At 42.9% G+C, this 27,886-nt stretch overlaps 1 protein-coding gene across 4 annotated transcripts in view; it reads left to right on the forward strand.

Moving 5' to 3' along the window:
* Nucleotides 1-27,886, forward strand: part of PTGR2 (prostaglandin reductase 2) — a 465,729-nt gene that overhangs the window by 183,558 nt on the left and 254,285 nt on the right. For all 4 annotated transcript variants that reach the window (XM_086937253.1, XM_086937255.1, XM_086937256.1 and 1 more), the window contains exon 3: nucleotides 3,002-3,120. In XM_086937253.1, the coding sequence (XP_086793379.1) occupies nucleotides 3,002-3,120 (119 nt within the window). The remainder of the gene's footprint in view (nucleotides 1-3,001; nucleotides 3,121-27,886) is intronic.

Raw genomic sequence — 27,886 nt, forward strand, 5'->3', positions numbered from 1 at the left:
CCCCCCTTTTTTCTCAGCCCCCCCTTGACGAAACCCCACCAAATTTTCAGGGGCTGCTCAGAAACAAAATGTGCCATTTTCCTGAAAATTTCAGCCGATTCCGTCCACAAACGCAAAAGTTATTAGACATAGAATTTTCAGAAATCCCATAGGGAATTAATCCTAACTATATATACCTACTGGCGATAGCCAGTAGGTAATATATATATATATATATATATATATATATATATATATATATATATATATACCCTTGACGCACAAGCAAACAGGTATGGACAACTTCTTGAGCTGGTGCCATAAATTATTTAAATTTATTTAAGTTAAAGTGCAATGCTCCTTCATGACACGTTCTTGGTCATATATATATATATAATCTGCTCTCTCCTGGCAGAAAAGTGTCCATTCGCCGGAAATCTGGTGCATAAAGTGCTTCATTACAGTGCGATAAACAAACTGATGTGCATAACAGGGTTGCCCAAACCCACCAATGCAGTCCCCCAAAAACATGGGTTTAGCCATTAAATATTGTGTGTGTGTGTATATATATATATATATATTCCACTGAACAATGTCTCACCCTCAGATATTCCCCATAGGGGACACTCCATTTTAATGACAGGGGATGCCCACTATTAACATGAACTATACTGTTGGTACTTGCGGGTTTCCTATACAATTTGGTGCAGATATTCTCTCCCTCATCTTCCTTGTCATGAATGTCAAAAGTCAATTGCAAATTCAAATTGTTTTGATTCAAAGATTTTATATATATATATATTATGTGTATATATATATATATATATATATATATATATATATATATATATATATATATCTCAAAGCTCCAAGGTTCCCACTGGTGGGAGCCTTGGAGCTTTGATATATATATATATACATAATATATATATATATAAAATCTTTATACACTGCGGTGTATAGTAGTTCAATCCATGTCAAAAACACTGGACCAAATCCAAACCTCTTTAGCGCCAATCTTATGAACAGCCACTGTATAGCGTCAAAAGCCTTTTCGGGGACTAGAGCTAGGAGAGCATGTGAGTCTGTTCTATTTTTAACCCTATGTAGCCGGTTCAAGAACCAACGCAATTTAAAACTCATTGATCTTCCTGGTTGAATAGTGACTGATCTGCGTGGATGAGGGAGGTGATAAAAGGCAGTAATCTTGTTGCTAAGATAGTGGCCAGTATTTTAGTTTCTATGTTCAAAAGTGATATTGGTCGGTAAGAGCCATATGCCGTTTCCCCGCATTATGAATAACTTCGATGGTGGCTGTCCGAAGATCTGGTGGGAGTATACCCTAAGCTTGCGCTTTCAGGTAAATTTGCAATAGTTATAGACTTAATAGGCTAGAGTTCATCATAAAGAATTGCGCAGGTATCCCATTGGGCACTGGGGTCTTTCCGTTTTTTTGTCTACCTACTGCTGGTACCACTTTTTCCAGGGTAAGCTGTTTTTCAAGAGCCTCCCGGTATTCTGGGGACAGGGAGGGAAGATCAATTGTGCTGACATAATGTTGAATTTGGGGATATTCTGCCAAGGTTCTGTCTCTACACAGATCTGTATAATAGCTCACACAGGAGTCTGCTATACCCTGAGCATTGTATCTCCCTTATGTATGGCAGACACCCACCTAGTTTCTCTCTCCTTCCTGCCAAGCCACTTCCAACAGTCCCCCGGCCCTACCCCCAGTCTCGTGAGGAGATGCTGTGTGGCCAGGATAAGCAGTGGCAGCTCGCTGAGGGAGTGCTGCGGGGTGGTGGGGCGGAGTGGGGGAGGGGCAGTGGGAAGGGTAGTGGACTCGGACAAACAACGGAAAGAACTCTACGTAAGGCTTACTCTGGGTTCTGTCCGTCGTACATCCGAGTCCGCTACCCCCCACCCTGCCTCTCCCTCCCCCGAAACCCCCCACCGCCCGCAGCACTCCTTCCGCGAGCCGCCACTGAGGATAAGGGAGTTTGCCTCTCAGCGGGCTAGCGCCAGATACTCCCTGCGTGTGAATGATATCTGGTGTAGCAGGTGCTGGTCCTTGTGCAGGCGTACGTCTCTCTCTCCGACCGATTTTCCAGGGCTTCACCCTCCTGAACCTCTTTTCTCCTTTTATACGCTATTGTGTTTTGTGCCCTATCTCTCAGTACGGGTTTGAAAGCCTCCCATAGGACCACTGCAGAGGAATCTTAGCCCTCGTTTTCGTGGAAGTATAGTTCTGAGAATATCCTAATGTCGGAAGCGATTTCTACTCCTCGGAGGTCCCAGGCGTTAAGCCTCCAGCCATTGCATGTGTTTTGGGGCCGTCCTCCGATTTAGAGCCATCAGGGGGATTGGTTGGGCAGGGCCATAGCTAGGTAGTCTACCTTAACCACTGGACCTATTTTCCAGATGGTGTTAATTAAACAAAAATAATAAACTTACAAAGAGCTGGTTTGCTTGCTGTGCTGCTGTTTCCTTGCCTTGTGTGAAGTTGGAGTTAATTGGAGCTGTTTTATGGAAACGACTATATATATATATATATATATATATATATATATATATATATATATATTTTTATATATATATATATATATATATATATATATATATATTTATATATATATATTAGAATCCACAATCCTGAAGCGCCGAGGAAACCAAACGGACACAGCCAGGTACAGACCACAAGACCAAGGATTTCAAAAGAAATAAAGTGCTTTTATTCCATCAATGGGGATGGCAGCATGACGCGTTTCGTCCGGAATATATGTGTATATAGTGTATATATATATTTTTTTGCAGCCATATACTAGCAAGACAAGGACAGGGATTATTAAACAACCCCCACCATTGGGGAAGGTGGGGAGGGTAGAGGCTTTTAAACCATCCCGATGCTCATGCATTTAAACTTAAAGACTAAACATAATGCACGATTCCAGGTATCAATTTATAATTCAATTAAATAATAATTCAAAAAGAGTGTGAACATGCAATTTCAAATTAATTTTAGGTGCAGATGCTGAACCGGTTGCAGAGAACTTCCTTTTAAAGGCTATCAATATTGCAGATGAGCTCATTACAGGGCAAGTGAGAGCGCGCACCCTCTACCTCTCTGTGGACCCTTACATGGTAAGCCTTAACTGTGATGGATTCTACTCTTATAAATATGGAAAGTCATTTATGACCCAGGTATGTTACATCCATAATTAGGAATGTGATTTTCAAATCTTTCATTGCTCATGTGACACTTAAGTCCTAATTTAAGCGTTTTAAAAATGATTTTCCTTACAAATAATGTTTCAACCTGTCAGATTAAAAACCAAAAGGTGTTCATGTTTATCTCATCAGAGGAGGTAGGGAAAGGTGTGTTTGTTCTTTTTCGAGCAACACCAGTGCAAGTGTTGCATTTTCTATTAAGTTTCACTAGTAAGACCATACAATTTCCATCCATACTGTTGTAGTGGATCTTTTCACTATTCGAGCTACATTCCTCTGTAACGTTATGTTTTAGAGGGTACGGTTATGGGGAGAAAGGCAAAAACTGGAGCAATGAACAATTTTTCACCAGGATATGAAAAAGTCTACCTGCAATCAAGACAAAAATCTTAGTGAGTAAGATGAATATTTCTTTAACTTACATTTTAAAAATAAACAGCATTATAAAATGTCTGTGCTTTTCTATCTGGAACCATTGAGTATGTAATTATAATTGACAAAAATATGGTAAGCAAAAACATAACATCCAAAGCTGAACATACACTTACGAAGGCCACTCCAATAAGGGCCCCCTTCTTTCTTGGTACGAAGTGAAAAGCCAAGTACAGCGCCATGACAGGTAGAGGCCACAACAAATTGCCACTTTGAGGCAGGAAACTAAGCAAGAGAATGATTGTATTGGACACACTGGGTGGAAGCTGCATTGAATGAGAAGAAAAGATACAGAAAGTTATGAATTCCAACCCAAATGAAGGAAATCTACATTTTACTTGAATCCTTTGAGGCTAACCTTAAGCAAGTTTAAAGCGTTACATTCACAGCTTTAATAATAAGAGACACACTAGGAGCAAGCCGATTTGCAGGTATCTTAGAAAAGATTTTAACATCAGTGTTAAGTAAGGAAATCGGTCGATAAGACCCACATTCTTTTTCGGGTTTCCCTTTTTTTAAAAAAAATATGATTTTCGCTATTTTCCATGAAGGAGGTGCTTGTTTGGAGACGCTAATTGAATTTATCACTTTCTCTAATAGGGGTAATAGTTCTTGAGCGCAGAGTTTGTAGAGTTCACCTGGTAAACAGTCTTCTCCGACCGCTTTCCCTGATGGTAGACTATCTATGGCCCGTTTTATTTCGTCTAGTGTTATTACAGAATTGAGTTGTTGAACTGTTTCAGTATTTAGTATTTGAGATGCGGTTAAGTATTTTTCTAAATATTGTGTTATAGCTGATTTTGCAGGTAATGTCTCTGGTGTGTACAACTGTTGGTAAAATTTAGCAAACTGGTTTAATATTTGATCCGTTCTATCATATGTATTTAAGTCATTCCCTACTATTTCTTTGATTTTTGTTTTAGCTTTCCTATCCGCGGTTTTAAAGGCCAGTAGTTTCCCAATGCGATCGCCACCTTCATATTGTTTAAATGTATACTTTTGTAGTTGTGAAGTGTATCTTTCTCTCAATGTTTTTAATAAGCCTGCTTGTAGTTTCGCCAACTTTAGCCTAATACCTTCAATATTATTCTTTGCATATCTTGTTGCCTCTGCTAAGCATATTTCCATATTTCGTATCTCGTCTATTATTTGTTTCTTATTGTGGCGGTTCTCAGTATTTTGCCTAAATATATATTGCTGGGCGAAGCCTCTAATACTGCACTTACATGAATCCCATACCATGTTTATATTGGCCGTATTAATATTGATTGAGATAAACTCCTGAATATGTTGCTTAAGTAGGGTAGAGAATCTTATATCTGTTAATAAATGTCTCGGGAAGGTAAATTTTCGTGTTTCTTTAGTTTGATCTTTAAACATAACTTCAAGTAATAGGGGATTGTGGTCGGAGGTAACTTTAGGGCAAATGTCAATCACACAATTATCTAAGATTTGTTCTGAAGCCCAAATCATATCGATTCTTGAACAGGATCTATGCGGTACAGAGTAGTATGTGTAGCCTGCCTGAAGAGGATATTTTGATCTCCATATGTCTCTGAGATTATTCAATCTAGCTAATTCCAAGATTGCTGTTCTAACTTTATACATTCTTTTATGTTTGCTTTGCCCGGTGGAGTCTATTTTATAATTGATAGTGCAATTAAAATCCCCTGCTATTACCAATTCTCCTTCCCATTCCAATAATTCTAGACTCAATTCTTCAAAAACTCTTGGGTCATCGATATTTGGTCCATATATTACACATAGTACTATTTTAAAATTATCACATTGCATCTGCGCAATTGCCCACCTCCCCCGAGCAACTGAGGCAGTTTTAGTTGTTACAAATCTAGCACCTCGTTGTATTAGAATAGCTACCCCTCTTATAGTCTCATCTAAGGTAGAGCATACCACCAAATTATAATTCAATTGTGAAAGCAGCTTGCGATCTTGATATTTGACATGTGTCTCTGATAGCAAAACTATATTCGGATTATACATCTTAATCTCCTCCTTTACTAGATTTCTTTTATTTTTACTGTTTAGGCCGTCCACATTCCAACTTAGTATTCTTAATTTAGACATGTTGCTATCATGATAGTTATCCGGTACACATTTCTCCCAACTATCTTTGCCCTTTTCATATAGATTAAGTTATCTTTACTGGACTTAAAAAAACAATCGAATCCTGCAAACCATTTTTTACCCACGTTTTTCCCCCACCCCTGACCTGAAAGGTCAGACCCTCCCCTGCAAGGACCCCAGCCTTGCCCTCGCACCCACCCGTCCCTTAGGGGGGAGCACCCCTCTATCTAGTGCTGCCGCTGAAAAGGCAGCAGAGTGAAAAAGCTAACATGATAATCTGCTCATGCCACAATTAAATTACTCCTTGTTTACTCATACTTTTTGTCTACAACTGTTTTAACCTGTATTGGACTGGTTATTCTATTTAATTTTCATTCTGTTTTTCCCTTTCATTTTCCCTAGAAAATTTTTCCAGAGCTTGTTCCGCATCTTCTAAATCTGTAAAAAAAAACACATGGCCATTTCGTATGACCTTGAGGCGAGCCGGTTCTTGGAGATAGGCCATGCAACCCAAATTTTTGAAAGGATCTATCAGCTTCCTAAGCTCCCAGCGTTTGTCCATGGTGCCCTTACTAAGATCCGACTTCACAAAGAACGTTAGATTGTCAACAGTCACGGGATTATTCGGCCTTGCTTTCAATGATACAGCTTGCCGCAGGAGAAAGTTACCAAAATAAATCAGGAACGGTCGAGGAAATTTACTGTTAGTATTTTTTTGTATCAAGGGCAGTCTATGGACTCTCTGCAGCTGTGAGTCCCAGTCCCAATCCGCAAGATCAGAAAAGGATCTCTGAAAGAGTTTCACCACAAATGTCCTAGGATCAGACCCCTCCATTCCTTCTGGTATACCAAATAGCCTGAGGTTTTGCCTTCGAGCGCGATTTTCCAAATCCTCCACTTTGGCTTCTAGCTTGGAGACTCTTGAAGTATTCTGTTTTGCAGTTGCTGAGGTCTTATTAACATCTCCTTCCACTTCTACAATACGTTGTTTAATGTCTTCGATCTCTTTTGTCGCTCCTCCCAGGCCTTGGCAGATGATACTCATTGTTTCTTGCATCTTAGTGTTGTCTTCTCTAAGTTGCAGATATTGTTGTTGAATCTCCGCTCTTTGCTCTAGGAGAGTCTGCATTATTGATTCCATGAACGTTTTTGTTGGATCTGTAGCCTTAGAGGTATTAGGGAGATTAGGGAGATTGGAAGGATTAGTGGAGTTAGTGGAGTTAGGAAATTCCTGTGGGACCATTGGGTGAAAACTTGCTTCAGATAGCAGTCCAGAACCTGTTGGTGTAACTTGGGTCTTACTAATAGAATCATCTGATCTCAGCTCTATATCATTTTCTCCAAGACTATTGCATATATTTTCAATAGAGGTTTCTAAGATCGGTATCTGTGTTTTATTCAATCTTGACATTATAGACTCATTCTTCTCTTTCAGTTGTACAGGATCGGGGGCAACATAATCAGGATCTTGGTCACCGGACTCAAACGTCTCATTATGTTCGGCGGGAATAGAAACAGTGTTGTCGATTGGAGTAGACGAGGGGCTTGTACCTGTTGAGGGTACCCCAGATGCAGGCTCTGTATCAGTCATGGCTGAGGCTGAATATTGCGGAGTCTCTTGGTTAATAGAAGCACCATCTTGGGTATGCTCGCTAGTAATGTCTATAAAGTTGTTTTTGCAAGCCCCCTGAGTATTGTGACCCTCGTCTGGGCTGGCACCTGACAGTCTTAGAGCCATGCTCTTGACCCCTCCCTTCGCCTCAATCCATCTTCTCAGAGGGCTATCGTCAATTAGACGGCTTTTCTTATTTCCAAGGGCTTCCTTATTGGCTGTCTTAAATAAAGCATTTTTTTGCTTGGTTTTAACTTTCATCTTAATTTTCTTGACGGTAGCTTTTTTACTTGCTAAGTTTTTAAGTGCTTCTTCAACTCCCTCGTCTTCTGTCAACTCTTCGTACTCTAAGTTCGAGTCTTCATCAGCTACAGCCGTGCTTTCCTGCGCAGAGCCCTCGCCGTTTCCCTTCTCCCTTATTTCGATTAGGTCAATATTAGCACTAGCGGTAGCAGAGATAGATTCCTCCACCCTGTTTTTTTGATTACCTTGGGATTGGGCCGTAGTTTTTGTCCCCTCTGAATCTTCTAACACTTCTGTTATTTGCAAGGTCGAACTTCCATCACTAGGAATAGTCACTCTGTTCGCTACCTGAGTCTCCAAAACAGCTTCTGACACGTCTGAGCATGAGACGGTAACAGAGGGCACTTTATCTTTATCTGTATCTGTATCTGAAATTTCCGCCACTGTTAAATTAGATCTAATGTTTTCTAATTCTTCTTCCCTTTTGTCCGTATTATTCGTTTTTTTTTTTTTGGGTTTTGAGCACAGTCAATTGCTCTAAATCCGGATCAAGCTCAATACAATCGCCGCTAGCAGGAGCGCTTTTCCCTTCCCCTTGTATCTTCTCCTGTATGCCTTCTATTGTTAATCTACAACAGCACGGTTTTGTCATGGGAAGGGATACTACCACACACGTTAATACTTCAATAATTGCCTTTGATGTTGCCGAAGGTACACACACCCCGCTCGGTATGATTTTGTTAGACGCAGAAAAGGCTTTTGACCGAGTGGGGTGGGATTATCTGTGGGAAGTATTAAAGAAATTGGGGCTTTCTGGGTCTTATCTGGATTGGGTTATGTCCCTTTATGATGAACCTTTAGCTTTGATTAGTTATGGAGATAAAGAATCAGCGAATTTTAAAATATCAAGAGGCACAAGACAAGGCTGTCCCCTTTCCCCTTTACTTTTTGCCCTTTCTTTAGAACCTTTTCTAAATGCACTAAACGATCAAGTCAACATTATTCCAGTGATTCATGGAGGTACTGCTTTGAAATTAACGGCTTATGCTGACGACATAGCCATCTATACGAGTGATATTAATAAAGCTATGCCAGAAATTATTAACGAAGCACAAAAATATGGCTTAATCTCAGGTTATAAATTGAACGTGAGTAAAACTCAAATTATAGCTAATTATACTCCGGATACCCATATCTATGACACTTGCAGAGAAGCTACCTATTTAGGTATTAAGTTAATGGCTAAAGTAGGGAAAATATTGGAAACAAATTATTATACTTTTCTAAAAGAAACCACCACAACTCTTAAAAAATGGCACAAAATCCCTCTTAGTTTATTAGGCCGACTAAATTTGATCAAAATGAAAATACTTCCCAAGCTACTCTATCTGTTTAGAGCCATACCATTACAACCGAACCAACTTTTTAAAAAAAAACTAGACGCCGTTTGTAGCAGCTTTATTTGGGGATACAAAAAGGCACATAGGGCCATAAAATTTTTGACATTACCAATTTCAAAAGGGGGACTGGCTTTTCCGGACTTTAATTTATATTTTTTGGCAACCTTTTTTTTCGAATTCGGAGCTTATTAAAGAAAGAGTCTTGCCTATTCTTTTATCAATACTTGTTGGGTACTGACTCTAACCAATTTCTGCTCCGCACACATGACCCAAATTATTACAAGCGGGTGGAATTTAAGACTGCTAAACATGCTATAAACATTTGGAAGAAAATCATGCACATCAGTCAGACTTCATTTTACAATACTGAACTCAGGCTATGGGACAATCCGGGCCTTCCGGGTACTTTTTTGGACGGGACTGGGTATCGCTGGATTAATTGTGGTATCAATACATTAGGCGATATATTTGGAAATAATGGTATGTTAGATTTTGAAACCATGAAAATATTAAATGGCGTAACAAACGATATGCATTATAGATATCGCCAGCTGAGAGACTTTTTTATCAATAAAATGAAAATAACAGCAGCTACTCAGTCCGAAATTATAGAGTGTATATATTCTGATAAAACTAAATCACTTATAAAGGTGGGATACCAACTTTTAACTAAAGATAAATGCGAAAATACTACTAAAATTGCTACTAAGTGGTCTCGCCGGCTAAATCGGGACATAAACTCAGAGCAGATTAGTAAAGCTTTAACGCATATAAGTGATGTTGTGCACTCCTCCAATTTAAGATTGCAATCGTATAGGACTACCACCGAACTATATTACACTCCACAGAGAATTTCTGCCTGGGCACAAGGGAACCAAATATCTGATAAAACGAAATGTGTGAAGTGTAACACCTATGCTGCAGATATAGAACACATACTCTACTCCTGCCCGGCGTACTCTAGTTACTGGATTGGAATCACAAAATACCTTCAAGATAGTCAGATTAAGGTACCGGATTTATCCCCCCAGTTGGTCTTACTTGATATCTATGAGACTAACTGTCCCAACCAAGATCTCATAACAATCCTGTTAGCTTGTGCAAGATTAATTATAGCGAGAGCTTGGATCTCTAAGAACACTCCAACTGTTGCTGAGTGGCTAGCATTGGTTATAGAAATCAGAACTATGGAACTTACACTCGCTAAATATAGAGGACCAAAAACTCTTGCTAGAAAGGAAAAGATTTGGAAACAATTTTTTGATGTATAAAAAATGGGGACTGTTGAAGATGTATGTGGGCGATAATCAAATCACTATCATTTGCTTCTGTGAATTAGCTCCCTTTTTTCTCTTCTCTTTTCCCTCGCTTACTTATCTATCCTTTATTACTATGGCCGTCCAGAGGTTGTATATTTTAGTTCTTGTTCTACCTTCTTTTTTTGTCTCCCAATATCCTAACCCTTTAATCATAATTAATGTAAATTTATGCTTTCTAAAGATATTGGAAACTGTATTTATGTATTATGTTTGGCTTTTTATCGTTTCCTGCAACAATAAAAATATTAAAAAAATATATATAAATAATAAGAGACACATCGCGCTGTTGACTGCTGATTCTTGCACCTAAGGGGCTCGCAGGACTCCAAGCCCCAGGACTTTCCTGGGCTCGTAGTGGAGGTCTCCCCACTCCTCCTTGTTACCGAGGGTATTTCTACTTCTCGCGTCTACCGCTCTGCGGGAGATGCATCGCGCAGTTGGCTGCTGATTCTTGCACAGAGGGGGTTCAGAGGACTCCAAGCCCCAGGACGCTGCGGGGCTCGGAGCGGAGGTCTCACCCCTTCCCCTTGTTACCGGGGGTATTTCTACTTCTCGCTTCTCACACACCACGCGGGAGACGCATCGCGCTTTTGGCTGCTGATTCTTGCACCGAGGGGGCTCAGAGGACTCCAAGCCCCAGGACGCGGCGGGGCTCGACGCGGAGGTCTCGCCCCTTCCCCTTCCCCTTGTTACCGGGGGTATTTCTACTTCTCGCGTCTCCCGCTCCGCAGGAGATGCATTGCGCTGTTGGCTGCTGATTCGTGCTGATTCGTGCACCAAGGGGGCTCAGAGGACTCCAAGCCCCAGGACGCTGCGGGACTCGGAGCGGAGGTCTCGCCCCTCCCCCTTGTAATTGGAGGGCCATAAAATTAAGCTGCCCGCGCGGGCGTGCACCGGGCTAAGCCCGGGCAAAGGTCGGGCCGTATGTGGCCATCAGGGGCCAGAAGGGGCCGGACCGGGCCACCCCTCTAAAAACTCCTATCTCGGACAAGTCTTCATTCTCTCGTGAGTAATTTCAAGGTATACTGAACTTTGTAAATTTTAGAAAGGTCTACCCCATAGACAGTTTCGGAACTTGATACTCACGGCTATCTAGACTAACATGGGAACAATCCACTGATGGCTTATTTTGCTAACTAAAAGTTTATATTTTATTCGTAAGGAGTTTTATTGTAGTTGTAACACTGTTTTTTTAAAAATCTTTTTTAAATCTTTAACACTGCAACGGTAGTTATTTATCATCAAGGTATAATTCTAATTATTTACAAGGTATATTAGGATCGAGGTGGTGTACTGACTAGCTGGTGCTGTTGCGATTTATTAAACGCACCAGGTCTAATTCATCTCTGTATTAGGCTTTTTTTGTTGTTATAGGTAATTTGTATTGGGTCCTCTTGAACTGACAGTATCCTACAATGGCAAGACGGAAAGCTGGAGGTGGCTGGCACTCTCAATGCTTACCTGACTAGGGCAGAGTCAGTTATTAATAAGGAAATTATGACGAAGCGCAGGTTATCCCTGGATCCCGCCTTCGGCAGGTTATCTGCCATTCCAGCCGTCACAGATACCCGGAATCAAATTACCCCCTCCCCAGGCCAAAAAAGGGTTCCTCCGATAGAGGATGATATATCCATTCTAAATGGTAGCATTCTCTCTGTGGCCCCGGAACTGACACCTAGCCCGGTCAAGTATAAATTACGGGGAAGAGCACAGAAACAAAAGTTAGTATCTACCCGTCCAAAAAAAACAGTACTATTCCAAAAAAAAACGGGTAACCAAACAACAGGGATATATAGCTACAGGAAATAAAGGGGTGACAACGGCAGAAATACACGACGTGGAAAAGGAGCCCCAGAGAGATTTAATCAACAATGCCCAGACAGATGGAGGAACATTGAACACTGGGCATACTGAGGGAGACTTCTGGGGGAAATTAGAGGTCATGGTAAAAACCTTGCTGGAACCCATTGTATCAAAACTGTGTAGGGTAGAATCCAGGCTACTGCTTCTGGAGTCTTCACTGGCTATTTTTTTTAATGTTACAGGTACAGCGGACCCACAGAATCTTAATATTCAACCCCCAAGCACGACGGATAGAACTGGTGGCAGCAATGATAGGGTGGGTGAACCAGTGTAAGGTCTATTGTCGCATGTGGTGTTAATAATCCCAGTAGAGACTCAAGAGAAAAGACACCCCCAATACAACCCTTATGTACCAGAAGGAAATCTCCTATTTCCGAATCAACTCAGAGGCCAGAGGAGGGACCTAGTGTGGCTCAAAGATCTGTGGTTATTGACCTCCCGCCAGAAGCCACCCCATATGTAGCTATATTGGGTCATGCCCCTGCCCTTCCACCAGGAGAGAATGAAAGCTATGAACAACTGCTGAATAAAACAGTGTATTGGCTTAACCAGAATACCCCTGATGGAGCGAATATTATTAATAATATATTAATGGTACATAGGGTTAAATGGATTGGCAGATCTAATAAAACAGGGAGCGGGGACTGTATTATTATCAATTTTGATAACCCTCATATTGCAGGTCGCTTATTATTTAGGGGCCTATGCCCACAGTCAACGAAGGGCACTGCAATTAAAGTATTACCCTTGGGGTTTTTCTACAGGCCACTACCGTGGAGGGACCCGGTAAGATCTAACCGGGAGGAAAATTGGCGGGGGGGAGATTGGTCCAGGCCGAGACACCTCTCTCAATATACTCCCTCTTTGTTACCTAAGATAAAACCTAGCAGTTTAAATAATACCGGGCGCAGACTTCCAGTTCATAACAGGTATGAAATCCTGTCTGGCCTGGAAGCCTGTGATTGACTAGAAGAAATTGGTGATTCAGGAGGAGGGAGGAAGAGTGACACAGGAGCTGTAGAGGACAGATCATACAGGGGGAGATTTAATAATTTCATCTCCTGGAATATTGCAGGGTTAGCTGCCAAGATAGAGAATCCTAGCTGGATTATTTATATTAAGCAATTTTAGATAATTTGCTTGCAAGAAACCTGATCGGCTGAATGTGATCTTCTTCTGGAAGGATACAAGGCATATTTTGTCCCAGCAATTGTCTCTAACAGGGGGAGATCAAAGGGGGGACTGGATATTTATGTCTCTGTAGCTTTGGCATGCGAAGTACTTGTGGTTCCTATCTCTGATCCGGGTATTCTTGCCATAACACTATACGGAGGGAATTGTATGGTAGGTCTGGTAAATTTTTATAATTCACTTTCTTCATATTCGGATCGCAGTCACATACTTGCTCTGAATGCTTTTATCAATAAGTCTATGAGTCATAGTCTACATATTCTCAGGGTTATGGGTGATTTTAATATACATCCTTGTGGTAACCCCCTATTTACATGTATTTCTGAGCTGAGCTGTCCTCGAATTGACGGATTTCACTTTGAGCACTCGACTGAAGGGGAGGTGCTTAATGACATGATTAAGGATTTAGATTTGACATCGACCATGGCTCTGATGGACCCTTACACTAGATTTGGGGTGCCCACTTTTAAGGGCCATGGGAAGGGGACATTCATTAATTTTGTGCTGATTTCATCCCTTATGCAAACATTTGTACACTCCTTCTTAATTGATGAGAGTGACTTCAGTGATCATAACCCTTTAACATTATATTTAACAGGCCCCTGGGTTACAAAAACAGGATCAAACCCTAAACAGGGAGAACTGAGTAAGACTGATGGAAGGCGCAGACTTAGATGGACCCAAGTAACCCCTGAGCTGTTTTATAATGATATCAAAGCTGTATGTGCAGATGAAATTGTCACCTGTACACAGGGGGGGCAACAATACACAAAGGTGTTAGTGGCTTTCCAGACTTTTCAGATAGAGTTACGGAGTTGTTGTCTGTACCAGTTAAGAAACAGATAAATGTGGGCCCTAAATGGTTTGATCAGCAATGCTCAAAAACAGCAAGAAGTCTGAGGGCAGCTTTAGCTTCCAGCCCCAGAGTGCAAGCTAACGTAATAGTATGTCGCAGGGACTATAAAATAGCGTTAGCCAAACGTAAGGAGGCCTTAAGGGATGAGGCAAGGAATGAGCTATTGGATCCTGAAACTCTTAAGAATAGCTCAAAGTTTTAGGGCACATTAAAAAAAAACATTTCTTGTCAGGAGACAGGAGGTGGCCTTGAATGTCACATATCAAAGGAGGATTGGGAGGCTCATTTAGAGCAGAAGTATGCTTGCCCCTATGAAGAGAATGACAGGCTGGTACTCGATTTCAATGTTAACAAAATTATACTTGGAAGGGGGGAAATATTGGAAGGAATTCTAAGCTTAACAGCCGGTAAAGCTCCTGGCCCCGATGGGATTCCCCCAGACTTATTCAAGTCTGATCCCCTTTTTTGGGATCCAATTTTGGAATCTGTTTTAAATGCTGCGGTTCAATACGGATGCCCACAGTCTTGGGGGACTTCTACCATAGTACCTGTTTTTAAAAAAGGGATAAAAGCAGCCCGCACTGCTATAGACCCATTTCACTCATAGACTCTATGGTGAAAGTAATGGGAAGGGTTCTCCTGCAAAGGCTCACTCTATGGGTTGAAGACGACAACATCATGTCTGACTCTCAGTATGGGTTTTGTAGGGGACGATCTACTACCACCCAATGCCTTAACCTCTTTTTGATATTAACTAAGTACACAGTGGCATATAAGGGGACTATCCACCTTGCCTTCATGGACTTGTCCTCAGCTTTTGACTGTGTGAACAGGAAGAAGCTGTGGCAGTTCATGAAGGCAAGAGGGGTTGACGGTGGTATCGTAGATTTTTAGAAGATCTACACAGATACACCAGAGCAAATGTTAGATTTTCTCAAGATCTGAGCGTGACAAAGGATTTTAACATTAACCACATGACTGCTAAGGCAATTCCCCTCCTGTGCTGGAGATCCTTGAAATACATTATTTCATGACGAGCTCAGCTCGTCATAAGCACACGACCAGTGTACTGCATGACGAGCTGAGCTCGATATGAGCAGCGAAGGGGTTAAAAGGGGAGTCCGACAAGGATGTATTCTGGCTCCCTTTGTGTTTAATTTTGATATTAATGACCTAGATAGCGACTTACAGGAGGTGGGGGCCGATTGCCCCAGAGTGGGACGTCTGGGTGTCCCGGTCCTACAATACGCAGACGATGCGGTCCTTATATCTAGGACTGAAAGAGGTCTCCAAGCTCTTTTAACTGCTTTTAAGTCCTTCATGACTGTCAGGGACCTAACAATAAATAATTCTAAATCATTTATTATGCAGGTAGGCCAGCCACCAAAAAGGAATTTCCAATTTAGTGTGGGAGATGCAAAAATTCCCATATCGAGCACGTTCTCGTACCTTGGAGTCCTCTTTGATAACAAGCTGAATTGGGGCCCACATGTTCTGAAAAAGAAAGGGGACGTTCCTAGGGTGAATGCATCAATAATTAACTTTGCATCCAAATTGGGAAGAAAGCCTACTGGCGCTATGATGCAACTATATAATGCCAAATCAGTGGCTATAGCAACATTTGGCAGCGAAATTTGGGGGTATATTCGGGGAGAGCAATTACAGATTGTGGAGAGCACTTTTCTGAAACGTTTACTGTATCTCCCACAAGGTACATCGAACCTAGCTGTCCATGAAGAGCCAGGGGTCCAGTATGTCAGTGACATCTTTTCCCTGCACCCACTGTCCTGTTGGTTAAAATTGTGGTTACATCCAGATATCCCCCTTACGCATATGATTTTAAAAGAATGTTTGTCTTTGGAATACTCATCTGCTGTACCCTGGCTGAAATATCTTAAGACAAGCTTCCTAGGCCTAGGGCGGGGAAAGTTATTCGAACCCCCTGAATGTATTACTAAGAGGGATGTGGAGGCCATAAAAACGGCCTTCCTCATGGAAAGGAAATTGATGAGGGAAGCTAAAGAGGGTCAGAAACCGAGTGTCAGGACATATGTTATGTTAAAAACAACTCCATACATTGAGCCTTATTTAATGGGTTCTCTGACCTCATACAAGAAATTTTTACTTACCAGATTCCGGCTGAATCAATTTTATCATCTGCTTGTTAGGCCACAAAACTCTGTTTTTAGTAAAGAAGCAGCCTCCTGCGGCTGCGCCGGAAAGTCTCTGCAGGACATGCTGCATTTTATGTTTTTATGTAAATTATATGAATTTCCACGCAAACGTTATTTGGTGCCGCTTTTAAAGAAACTCAATTTTTGTCAAATCAGACCTGGCATGGTGTATCTACAACTATTACATAGTGACAGTATCCTATTCGTATTAGAGTTTTTAAAATCAGTTGTAAAATACAGAAAATGTTTGGACTTATAATGATTTTTGCTTAAACTTTCTTGCATATGTATTTAACACACTTCAGCAAAGATTGTTCTGCTACAAATTGCTGCTAACTCTGTACTTTTGTATTTTGTTGATGGCTCTTCTCAACAATTAATTTTATTCCGTTGTATTTGTATCTACTTTTATGGTTTGCAACACAAAACCGAAATAAAGTTTTATTGATTGATTGATAATAGGGCTGAAACAAAAAGCCTTGAAGGTGTAAACGTGGCGTCTGATGCCTTATGTGTATTTGTAGGCTACTGCCTAAAAGGAAGGCCTTAAAGGACAAAGAACTGTGGGCAGAGTATGTGACATACTTATGTCCACCCCTTCTAGCTAAAGGAGGCATTCAGCTGACCAAAGCGGATCCTGAAACCATCTGAAAAGGAGGTCAGCAAGAGATCAAAAGCTCTGGGTAATAACTGAAAGTCTTCTGTTTATAAGCCAAGAGGCACCAAACAACACAAGAGGGAGCTTACCGGAAAGGGCCAATAAAAGATGTAGAACACAGTCTTATTTTCCCTTATAAAAATAAAAACCCCTAACGTCTAGGGCAAAGGCTCTGGCTGTAACTACCAGGGTGGAGGCATATGGTACCAGGCATTATTGCAAATATGAGGAGTCAATGTAGGATAGATCCTCTTCAGTTCAAAATCCTTGTTAGAAGACCATCCTAATAAGAGAGGCAAAAACAGGTTAAAATACCATAAAGAAATGTAGCTAGGGAGAGGATGATGCTGCACATACATAATCTTGTGGAGACAGCAAATCAAGGCCACTCTGCCCATTGGGTTTTTCCGTAGGTGATGAGCATAAATATACTGTAAAAATTGATAGGGTGCTAGACTTTGCCCAAGTGAAGAGGGATGTAAAGGAATAGGCCACTAACACTAAAGAGCTGAAAGGGGATCCAGCCCCTGCCACGTTCCCGCAAACCTAATTTGCCCAGGTTAATTTATATAATTTAGCTTTTTACTGAAAATCATTTAATTTCAAATCAAAACAGGGTACAACATAAGAAACTGGTAGCTTCACAATGTAGTCTCCATGTCACCATTGTTGCAGTATTACAGCACCAAGAGGCAATAGGACAATGTAAACACAGAGCAGCAAGCACCGCCCAGACTTAACAGGTTTAATGAGAATCGCATTGGGTGCAGTGACTATTCATGTGTCCTCTAGAAAATGGAACGAAAGTTACAAGGAAACAAGAAAGGTCGCTGGGAAGGATCCGTATGGCATTGGTAAAGGCCCCCCCCGCTCAACTGGTGTCTGGACTCTGCAGTGGGCCATTACCAAGATAGGCCTCTATGGCAATCGACTGTAGTGCGGCCCGAATCGTGGGCAGGCTGGGCGGATTTGGTGCACTCGCTTGTCTACGTCAGAAGGCGACCTTTCCTGCAACCCAAGGCAACAGGTACATAGTGCCTGCGACCGGGGTGGTTCCCCCACCTGCTATCCACTGAGAGCCTGGACGTTACAGGCCCCCCCGGATGGACCCCACAGTTAGCTGGTGGTAAAATGGCACTTATGCACTTTCCGGTGGGGTAGGCATGTCCTGGAGAGCTTTTACAGTTGAGAACGCCCCACACGACAATCTGCCCCTCCTGTTTCCTGAGCCAGCTAGACGTCGAGATTGGGACTTGCACTATACTGTGGACAGCCCTGCAAGCAGGCATACTATCCATTGCTTACCTTGTCCGCAAGAGCCCCGACTGGTGGGGGCATTGAGCAGTGGCCAGATTGAGGTCTGCGAGGACCTGTTTGACCGCAGCAAAGGGGAACTCTAATCGGAGCGGTGTGGCGCCGCATGTCGGCCAGGCCGCTATGTCCCCCCCTCTCCTGCCCATGGCCTGTATATTCACCAGAACCGGAACAGTAGAGTGACTGGTCCAAACAATGGGTGCTCAGACCACAATCTGTGCCCAAAAAGGAGAGGTGATACAGGGATACTGCAGACACATTGTATTTGAAGCACTACTTGCTGCATTGCTGGACGTCGATCGGCGATGTAAAGCGAGCGGCTTAACCTCACTACCTCGCTGTTGAAGAGGCACCTCATATTACACCTCAGTGAAATAAGTTGATGATGGGGAACCAAGGGGAAGAGGGACACGGGCAGTGATGGAGTGGGGGGGTGGGGGGGGAGACCCAGACCGCCACATGGAAGCTTCCGGTGAGATTGAACCGGTACAACAGCAACTGTCCAAGATCCTGGGGGCCATAGCAGATGCCAAGCCCACCCTCCACCTGGAGATTAGTACAGTATCAGTGGGCCTGGGGTTGCTCTATGCATAACATTGCAACGGAGAGAGTTGGAACTGTAGAAACTTTGGTAGCGGAGCTCTAGCCCTCACAACAAATGCTAGCCCACATAGTCAAGGACCTCGCAGACCGAGTAATCACCCTGGAGAGACGGGTAGAAGATACCGAAGGCCGTAATAGAAGAAATAATGGAGTGGTTGGTCTAACGGATGAAGCAGAAGGAGATGATATGCTGACCACATGCACCAGGAACGCCACCGAACCTAGTGGTGGCAAAGCTTCTGCATTTCAAGGATGGAGACACTCTTCTGCATAAGGCAAGGACTGCGGGCCCCTTTGTGCTCAACAACAGGAAGATATCTATAATTCCGGATTACACGCCTGAAGTATAGCGACTAAGAGCCTCATTTACTGAGGTGAAGAGGGCGTTAAGGGAAGAGAGGATACAGTATTCCCTAATATTCCCTGCTAAACTGCGCATTACACTGGCATGAAAAACGCACTTTTGTGAAGAGCCCGGTGCGGCGTGGGAGTGGCTTGAAATCTATAGACCTGGGGGCGTGTCCTCAAAGGCAGACTTTACTGCGGACGGCTGTGAAGTTCCACCTGAGAAGTGGAAACGGTGGATACGCAGGAACAGACCATCTAAGAAACCAAACCTCTCACATACAGAAGAAAAAAGAGCTGCAGCCTTTCTGGCAGTGGCCCAGACCATGGGCTCTAAGGGATCGGCATCGGAGGTTGGCTCACTCATGGGGAAGCGGTATGGGAAATCTGAATCCGACACATCCAAGCCAGACAGCGTCTTGTTGCCACAAGTTACCTCCAGGACCTCAGATCTCTGAACAGTCACCTTCGCTAAGTGTAAGATGGTGTTGGTGCAGACTGTCCCGCTTTATGGTTGCAGTATTTCCGGCTGGCTAGAGCTATTGGTGTTCAGGCTGGTGCATGCCGGTGGAACCCTCACAGCCTATACTTGATAGCCTAACTCCATTCAGAAGTCCACAACTAGAAGAGGTTGAGGCCTTCTGTTGAGTTGAATGTACTATTTGCAGTTTGGGCGTCTGGCCGCTGCCAGACTGCTCGGGGGAAGGGGAGTTGGGACTTATGTTGTTTGCTGGCTTACAGTTCAGCTTCGTTTTTCTTCAGTTGCAGGTATGGTGTTATACAGTGCTCGGGTGGGGGGAAGATGGGAGACAGATGATGGGTTTCTTTTTTACTTGAACAATGCCTACAGAAAATTATGCCATGGAATATTAGGGACATGGGGACCCCTGTAAAACGCCACAATATACACGGGTAGGTTCTTACAGAGGAGGGGTGTACGGATCGCACTACTACATAGCAAAACCGAAAAGTTGTGTTGGCGATGGATAGGGCAAGCCTTCGCAACATCAGACTCCTCATATGCCAGAGGGGTGTTGATTTGGGTCCGAGCTGGGGATGGCCTTCGAGCCCACACGCACTGTGGTATACAAAGATGGCAAATATATAATCTTGTCAGGGAGGCTGTGTGGATAGGAGATTATTGTGGGATGTATATATGCACCCACATCAGGAGCAGGTTCCCTTCCTACAAGGTCTTTTAGCACACACAGCTGATGGGGTGGGGTCTGAGGTAATCCTGGGGGGAGATTTTAACTGTGTAGCAGACGTTCCACTGAATAGATCGCACCCACCACTGATGAGATCCCAGGCCACCGCACAGCGACAGGTTTTAGGGAATGGACGACTCACTGGGGGTTGTTAGACATCTGGGGGACACAGCATCCACAAGACAGAGATTACTATTCTACTCCTCGATACACCAATTACACCCACGGATAGATACGTTTCTGTGCTCCCCGAATCTAGAGCAATCCATCACATGTACTGAATATCTATGTCGCACCTTTTCGGATCAAAGCTCCCTGATACTGACCTTCCAAACTGTGGGAAGACTCCCGTTGGTTCCATTATGGCGCTTTAAGGTGCAGATGCTGGACAACACCTGCTTAAGGGTTCACTATGCTCTGCCATAGACACATACTTTACTATAAATGCACGCACAGCTTCGACAGTGCCGATGGAGTGGGACGCATTTAAAGTGATGACAAAAGGTTTCTGCTTGGAACATTCTATTGGGGCCCAAAGGGAACTGCACCAGGAAATAAAGACACCAGAGGACAAACTGCATGAGTTAGATAATGCACAGAGTCGGGGTCTAAAACAGCAAACACAATTGACGGAAACCCAGACACTATAATCAGCCTCTTGAACGATTGCGGTGCTATGAGTATAAGGGATGCTTAACTAGAATGCATGTAGAAGAAGGGAGACCTGGACTCCTACTGGCTTGGTTAATTAAACCAGACACTGAGTTCCCCAATCACCCACTTGCGTGCTAATACGAAACAATCGACCATGACCCTGAGAGCACTAACAACCTCTGCTGCGTATATTACTAGCCACTATATATGAGGCACCCCCGCTTGTCCCGCCAGTAGAACAGAGAGCTTTCCTGACACGGCTGCCCCTGGTCGTGCTAGACCCGCAGGACAGGGCAAGACATTGGGCCCCCCCCATTTTAGGCCAGGAAATTCAGATTACAATCAAAAGTATAGCCACCGGGAAACCCCCGGGCCCGGACAGCCTGCCAGCAGAGTTTTACGCAGCACGTGGCTCCCCTGTTGGAGTCCATGTATGCGGAATCGTTGCGGGTGCAATTTGTGCAGATTGTACTCAGAAATCTATCACCCTGATGTGAGGCTCCTAACTGGGTCTGCCCTTCTATCAATAGACCTGGAGAAGGCCTTTGATACTATCAGGTGGGACTTATTATTCGAGACAATGACGCGTGTGGGTCTGGATGACGACGGGGTAAAATGGGCAAGAATGCTCTATGACCGCCCTACGACCAGGGTCAAGAAGGGCAAAGTGGTCTATCTCAACACAATATCAAATATCACTTGGCACACGACAGGGGTATCCTCTGTCCCCCTCTTATATTTGTGTTGGTGATAGAGCCTTTGGCGGTGCTGTTCCACCAGGGTGGCACGGGAATCGGGTATGTCGGTGGGAGTCGAGACCATATCATCTTGCTTTATGCAGACGACCTCCTAATTTAAATACATTCTAAGCGATTCAGTGATAGGCACTGCAACAGCATTGGACCTCCTAACACAGTTTGAATACGTGTCTGGCTTCTAGGTTACTAGACGAAAGACATACATATTCCCGGTGTCACCAACTGCCCCCGCCTTGAGAAACTACCACTGGATCTCAATTGGGCCGCCTCCACCTTTAAGTACCTACGGATCCATATCTTTCACTCTTTAGAAGACCTGCAAGACGGGAACCTCGGACGGTCATTTAGGTCTCTTAAGACTTGTGTTCCGTTCTGGTGCTCACTACCCCTTCCAATCATAGCCTGCATCTCATTGTCAAAGATGGTCATGTTACTGCGCCTACTACACGTCTCTGTCAACCTCTCAACCGGAATACTCGCAGGTTGGTTCCAACAACTTGACATCTTGCTCCGAGACCTGATATGGGAAAAAGGGCGGCGAAGGGTGTCCCTAAACACAATACAGCGCCCAATGCGGATGGGGGTCTGGGAGTACTGAATTTTGAATAACACTTTTTGGCCTCCCAGCTACAATGGCTTGCGCAGGGGTTGGAAGGCATAGCTAAGGCAGTAACAAACCATACGTATTCGGGAGACCACACCCCCTTGTTGCTGGCTAAAATGCTTGACCCTACAGTGGTGATTCCGCACCAATCCCTGTTACAGACCACCACCCTACGATGCTGGAGGCATCGTGCTATGAATCGACCGGGGCACCTTTAGATGACCCAGCTTTGCCTCTAATAGGATTGCAATATGGCTACCCTAAGAAAACATTCACCACCGATCAATTGTCCCACTGGACATCAGTAGGCTTAGAAACAGTAGGTGACTGCTACCAACAGTCCCCACTGATACCCCTTGAAGAACTGGTAGATGTTCAGGACTGCAAGCAGGGGAATTCCTGCAGTATGAAGCCCTAGTATGAACATTCAATTGACTGTGGGGCAGAGGGCATGAAGAACCCAAGAAGAATGGGGTGCTACAATCCTTACTTACACTATGTAGGGCACAACACCAGATAAAATAGCTCTACATCTCAATATCAGAGATATTCCGAACCCTCTTTCGAAAATTGCATTGCTAATGGGACACCATACTAAGCAGGGAGTTCTCAGACGTAGAATGGAACAAAATTCTGGCATTGACTATAAAAGTTTTCCACAATACCAGGATGAAATACATACAATTCAACTACAAACATTTAACATATGACACCCCACCGACTACTGGTAGTATACAGGGGAGACGCACTGTGCTGCCAGAGATGCAGCCAAGTGGATGCAGATTTCATTCACATGATATTGAAATGTACGGTAATAAACACATTTTGGGAGGACGTTTGGTGTCGACAAAGGCAGCAGTTGGATGAACTCTAGATCACACCCTTGGGGTCTGTATTCTGGGCCTCTTCCCGAGGCCACTCACACGGAAAGTGGGCACAATTTGTTGATCTGGCATTAATCCTGGCCAAGAGAAGAATAGCATTAGCCTGGAAACTGGCAAGGGGCCTCACAGTAGAAGACTGGAAACACGACATGATACACTGGGCAGGAGCGGAAGGTAGGGCATTGGCCAGATAGGACACTTGGGGTGTTCGTAGACACCCCCTGGCGGACCTCTGGAAATAGGTGCAGGAAACTTGGGAGCATCCTGAGAGACACCAAACCCAGACTGTCGAAACTGTAACAGGCTCAGGATCGGAAAGTGCTAACCTTGGCATGGAGATGGCGGAGCCTCCCAGGGCTTGGACACTACCTCCTCTGTGCTCTACACTGCCCCCCCTGCACCCTCCCTGCATTGGCCATATTTAGGGCCAGGATCCCCCGCCTTATCCTCCACCCCTGGTGGAAAAGCTTGAATAATGCACTATACTACATAGTTTACAGTTCATGTTTATAATTACCATATTTCATTACCTGAAATTGCAGACAGCCTGCAGCTCTCTTCCATTTGGTGGACTGCATATATTAAGGAGATGCTTAACTTAAATCCTTATTGACTACATACTCACGTCTAGAAATGGATGGGTGGTGATGTTTACACAAAGGCATGGATCATGGGGCTCCCCCCTCCTGGCGACTCCCTAAAACCGCACCTGGTTGCTTACATCCGATTACATGTAATTAGACCTTAATCCCAAATATAAGGCAGACGAGATCGGAAAACCCTGAACAGACAGCAGTTTAATTGATGTGTATAGAAAGCCTAGTGCTTGTGGTATAAATTGTCAATACCGGTTTAAGAATACAGTTTTAAGTTAATGTGCGGCACTCCAGTACCGCTGCTCCTGTAACTGGTGCTGTAAAACCAAGAATATTATGTTGGATAAAGTTTACTTGTATAACCTGCTGAAAATCAATAAATATTTTTTTTTTAAGAAGACACTTAACTAGACATTACATCACCCCACAAATCGATACATTGTACCTTACTGACTACACCAGAGTGAGAACCCAAACAACAGTTATCATAGATGCAAGGAGGGGGGGCGATATGAAGTTAAATCCTTTGTGAAAACTTGGTATCGCGTATAATACATTCCTGTTGTAATCTGTAAATGCAAAAGAAAAAAACATTGGATTATGATAGCTCCTGTTATCTGAGCACTAGCGCCCGTCCCGACGTTGTCCGGGAGCAAAAGGCTGCTTCAGGGCCCCCGCCAGCCCCACAGAAGAGTTGTCTGTGCAAGTCCTGGCCCTGTTCAACTGATTTGGCCCTATTGTGTTATTTTTTTAATTTGTATGTATTGTTTTCTGCGTTTTATGTTGTCCGCAAGATATGAGGAAAGTCTTGTGAATGCGCAGTCGATTGCGTTTCTCCGTTCAGAAATGTCGGCTTTTTTTGTTAGTGTTTACCCCCCTGTGACGTCGTTGGTCATTGGCCAATGGTTAAAGACATTTTTTTTGGTAAGCCGAAGTTGTGTGTGTGTGTTTTCTTTAGTGCGTTGTGATTGGTGTAGTATGCGATTAATCCTGCCCCCTGTGTGGCTTCATTTGACACTCCTAGTCGATGGAAGACCCGCCCGGTTTTTAATGCGAAGGCATCAATGTTGTCTGGGTAACTGCAACGAATGTGTGTATATTTCTTATAGCGCGCACCTCTGCTGTTTTTGTATATTGGTGTTACTGCGCTGTATGTGTGAATTTAAATTCATTGAAAGCGCATTTCCGCTGTATGTGTTGGGATTTGCAAATGTTTGTTAGAAATTCATTGAAAGCGCATTTCCGCTCTATGTCTGCATATTGTGCGTTCTAAATTCAGTGAAAGCGCATTTCCGCTTTGTGTGCATATGTAAGTGTGTTGTGAAGTTGCTTTGCCTATGTTTGTTATTTGCACTTGGCACGGCCCTGTAAACGCCCACATTCGTTGTTTGAGACGCCCACGGCCACGACCACGCCCCCAAGGGACTACTTTACCACTTTTGGCGTTTTTGCTTTTTAATGTATATGGTGTACATATCTATAGCCTATGTCCTTCTGCCACATCTCCCTTTTCAAATGGTGTATTGGGTGTAGTAATTGGTGCATTACTTTTGTAGTTTACCTGGTTCAAAGGTTTGTGTTCTCTCTTTATAATAGTAGTATAGATACCTATTTGGAGTATGTACCTGCTTAATAACAAGATTGCAACTAAGTCAGTACAAGCTTGTCATCAAGCTGCACCAACATTTTCATGCCCCTGAATCCCGCTGTATCTTTCTTCAGCTGCCTGAATTGTATATCCTGCAATACCTTTTATGAACCTGAACAGGCTCGTTCCAATTTGGACTGAATAAGCATTCCTCAAGTTGCTCAGTCTGCTCAGGATCTTTGTTGCTCTGATCTATCCCCATCTGATCCCCTCTGGCTCTGGAGAGTGGGCACTTTTCGTGGTGTGGAATACCCTGCCTATCCCCAGGGAAGCTCTGTAGGTTAAAGAGGAGAGTGTTGAAATATCAGCTCGTTTGGTGATTTTTCTTCCCTCTTTGAACTTTGGTTTCCTACTTTTAGAGTTTTTTTCAGTGCACTTGGGTGAGAGTGTGCGTAAAGGTGGATTTTCAAAGTACTTTTCATAAGTAAGAGCTGATACATGTCTCTGTGTCATAGTTGATGTATTGCAGGCACCCTTGACATGATGGTACATGAGCTCTTTTTTATAGGAATAATCCACATGTGTAGAAGGCATTACAATATAATAAATAGAGGCCAAACCCTGACTTGGCTATCTGGTCTACCATTCAGTCCAAGGAATAACAAGGGCGAAGCAGGAGCAAAACAGAAAAACAACTATTAAAAGAACTGACCCAACAGAAAAGAAATGTCAAACCGAGAAATCGCAAATGTGATGGAAAATATAGTAACTTGTAGAACTATCTCATGTTGACCACGAGTGGCCACTCTTATGAGACTCACAATGTACAGACAAAGGACTAATAAAGGCTATTTAGAGTAACAGTTGATTAGTATATTGAATTGTGCTCAAAATGTTTGACTACATGTATAGATAAAAAGTCAATTAGAAATTGTTTGGTTTAGTGATACAGAACAGGAGCCTGTCTTAAACATGGCTTATGTACGTCAACTGATTATGAAAAAAGACTACTATACAAGCAGACACAACAAAGTAGCAAGTCTGATTCATTAGAAGTTATGTAAGAACTATAAAATTGAGATACCAAGATTTAAAGAAACAAGTTAGAAGCACATGGGGTGTTCCAATCCCAAGCAGTGAAAAGTGTGTTGCCAGAAAACTAGACATAGTCATAAAAGAGAAATTAACAGATATGTCTATGATTTTGGAGGTCTTGTAGGTAAGTGATCATCACAAAAAAGAGCAGAAACACACATGTTGATGAATTAACTGAAGATGAAGTTTGAGATTAATAAAAAGTGGAACAAAGCAAGAGAAATAGTCATAGATATTGTAAGTGCACCATGATTAATTAGTAAGAGGTTAGGATGCCAAACAAGTTTACAAACTGCAAACCCCATAGAGAAGTTAAATGTCTTTTCAGCAATTAAAAAAGGCTGTTGTTAGTGCACCAATTTTGCAACATCCAGACACATCCCAACCATTTATAGTGGAGGCAGATGCATCTCAGGTAGGGGTTGCTGGGTTTCTTTCACAAAGAAATAAGGAAACAAGTCAGCTTCACACTGTAGCTTATTTTTCGCATAGATTCACTCCAGCCAAAGAAAACTACTCCATAGGTGATTAGGATTTGTTCACCATTAAGAAAGCATTTGAGGAATATCAATATTAATTGATGTGATTACAGACAATAAAAACTAACAATTCTTAAAATCTGCAAAAGATTTATTCAGCAAATAAGTTGGACTCAATGCTTTCATGATTATGATTATGTAATCCAATTTCAAGCAGGCAGACAGTATGGAAAAGCTTATGCATTATCTCACCTAAGAATTGAGGTTAAAGAATGTGAAACTGAATGCTTTCCTATAATACCCCTATAATGTTTGGTAGGAGCAGTAATTTCTGGAACCGCCTTTTTAATTGAGGTTGCTGCTGCACAGAGAACCAAAGAAGCAGAAGAAGTTATACAGAGTCATGATAGTAAAGTAATAAGCAATGTATATTAGATTCAAGAAGGAATATTTGTAACAAACATTGCTCTACAGCTACAAGCTCTGCAGTGGTGTCATACACAAATGTTAGCTGGTCGTCCTTGTGAAAAAACTATAGAGCTAATTAAGTGATATTTTGGTGGACTACGTTAGTATCTGACACAAAACAGTTTCTACAAAGGTTTACTTTGTGCGCACAAAGTAAAGACATGCATCAATTACCCGCGGAGTTATTACATCCATTAACTACTCCCCTGTGTCCATGGCATACAGTTTCTATGGACTTCATAACTGATAT

Source organism: Lissotriton vulgaris, chromosome 9 (assembly GCF_964263255.1).
Source record: "Lissotriton vulgaris chromosome 9, aLisVul1.2, whole genome shotgun sequence".
In the NCBI taxonomy this organism is placed as follows: Eukaryota; Metazoa; Chordata; class Amphibia; order Caudata; family Salamandridae; genus Lissotriton; species Lissotriton vulgaris.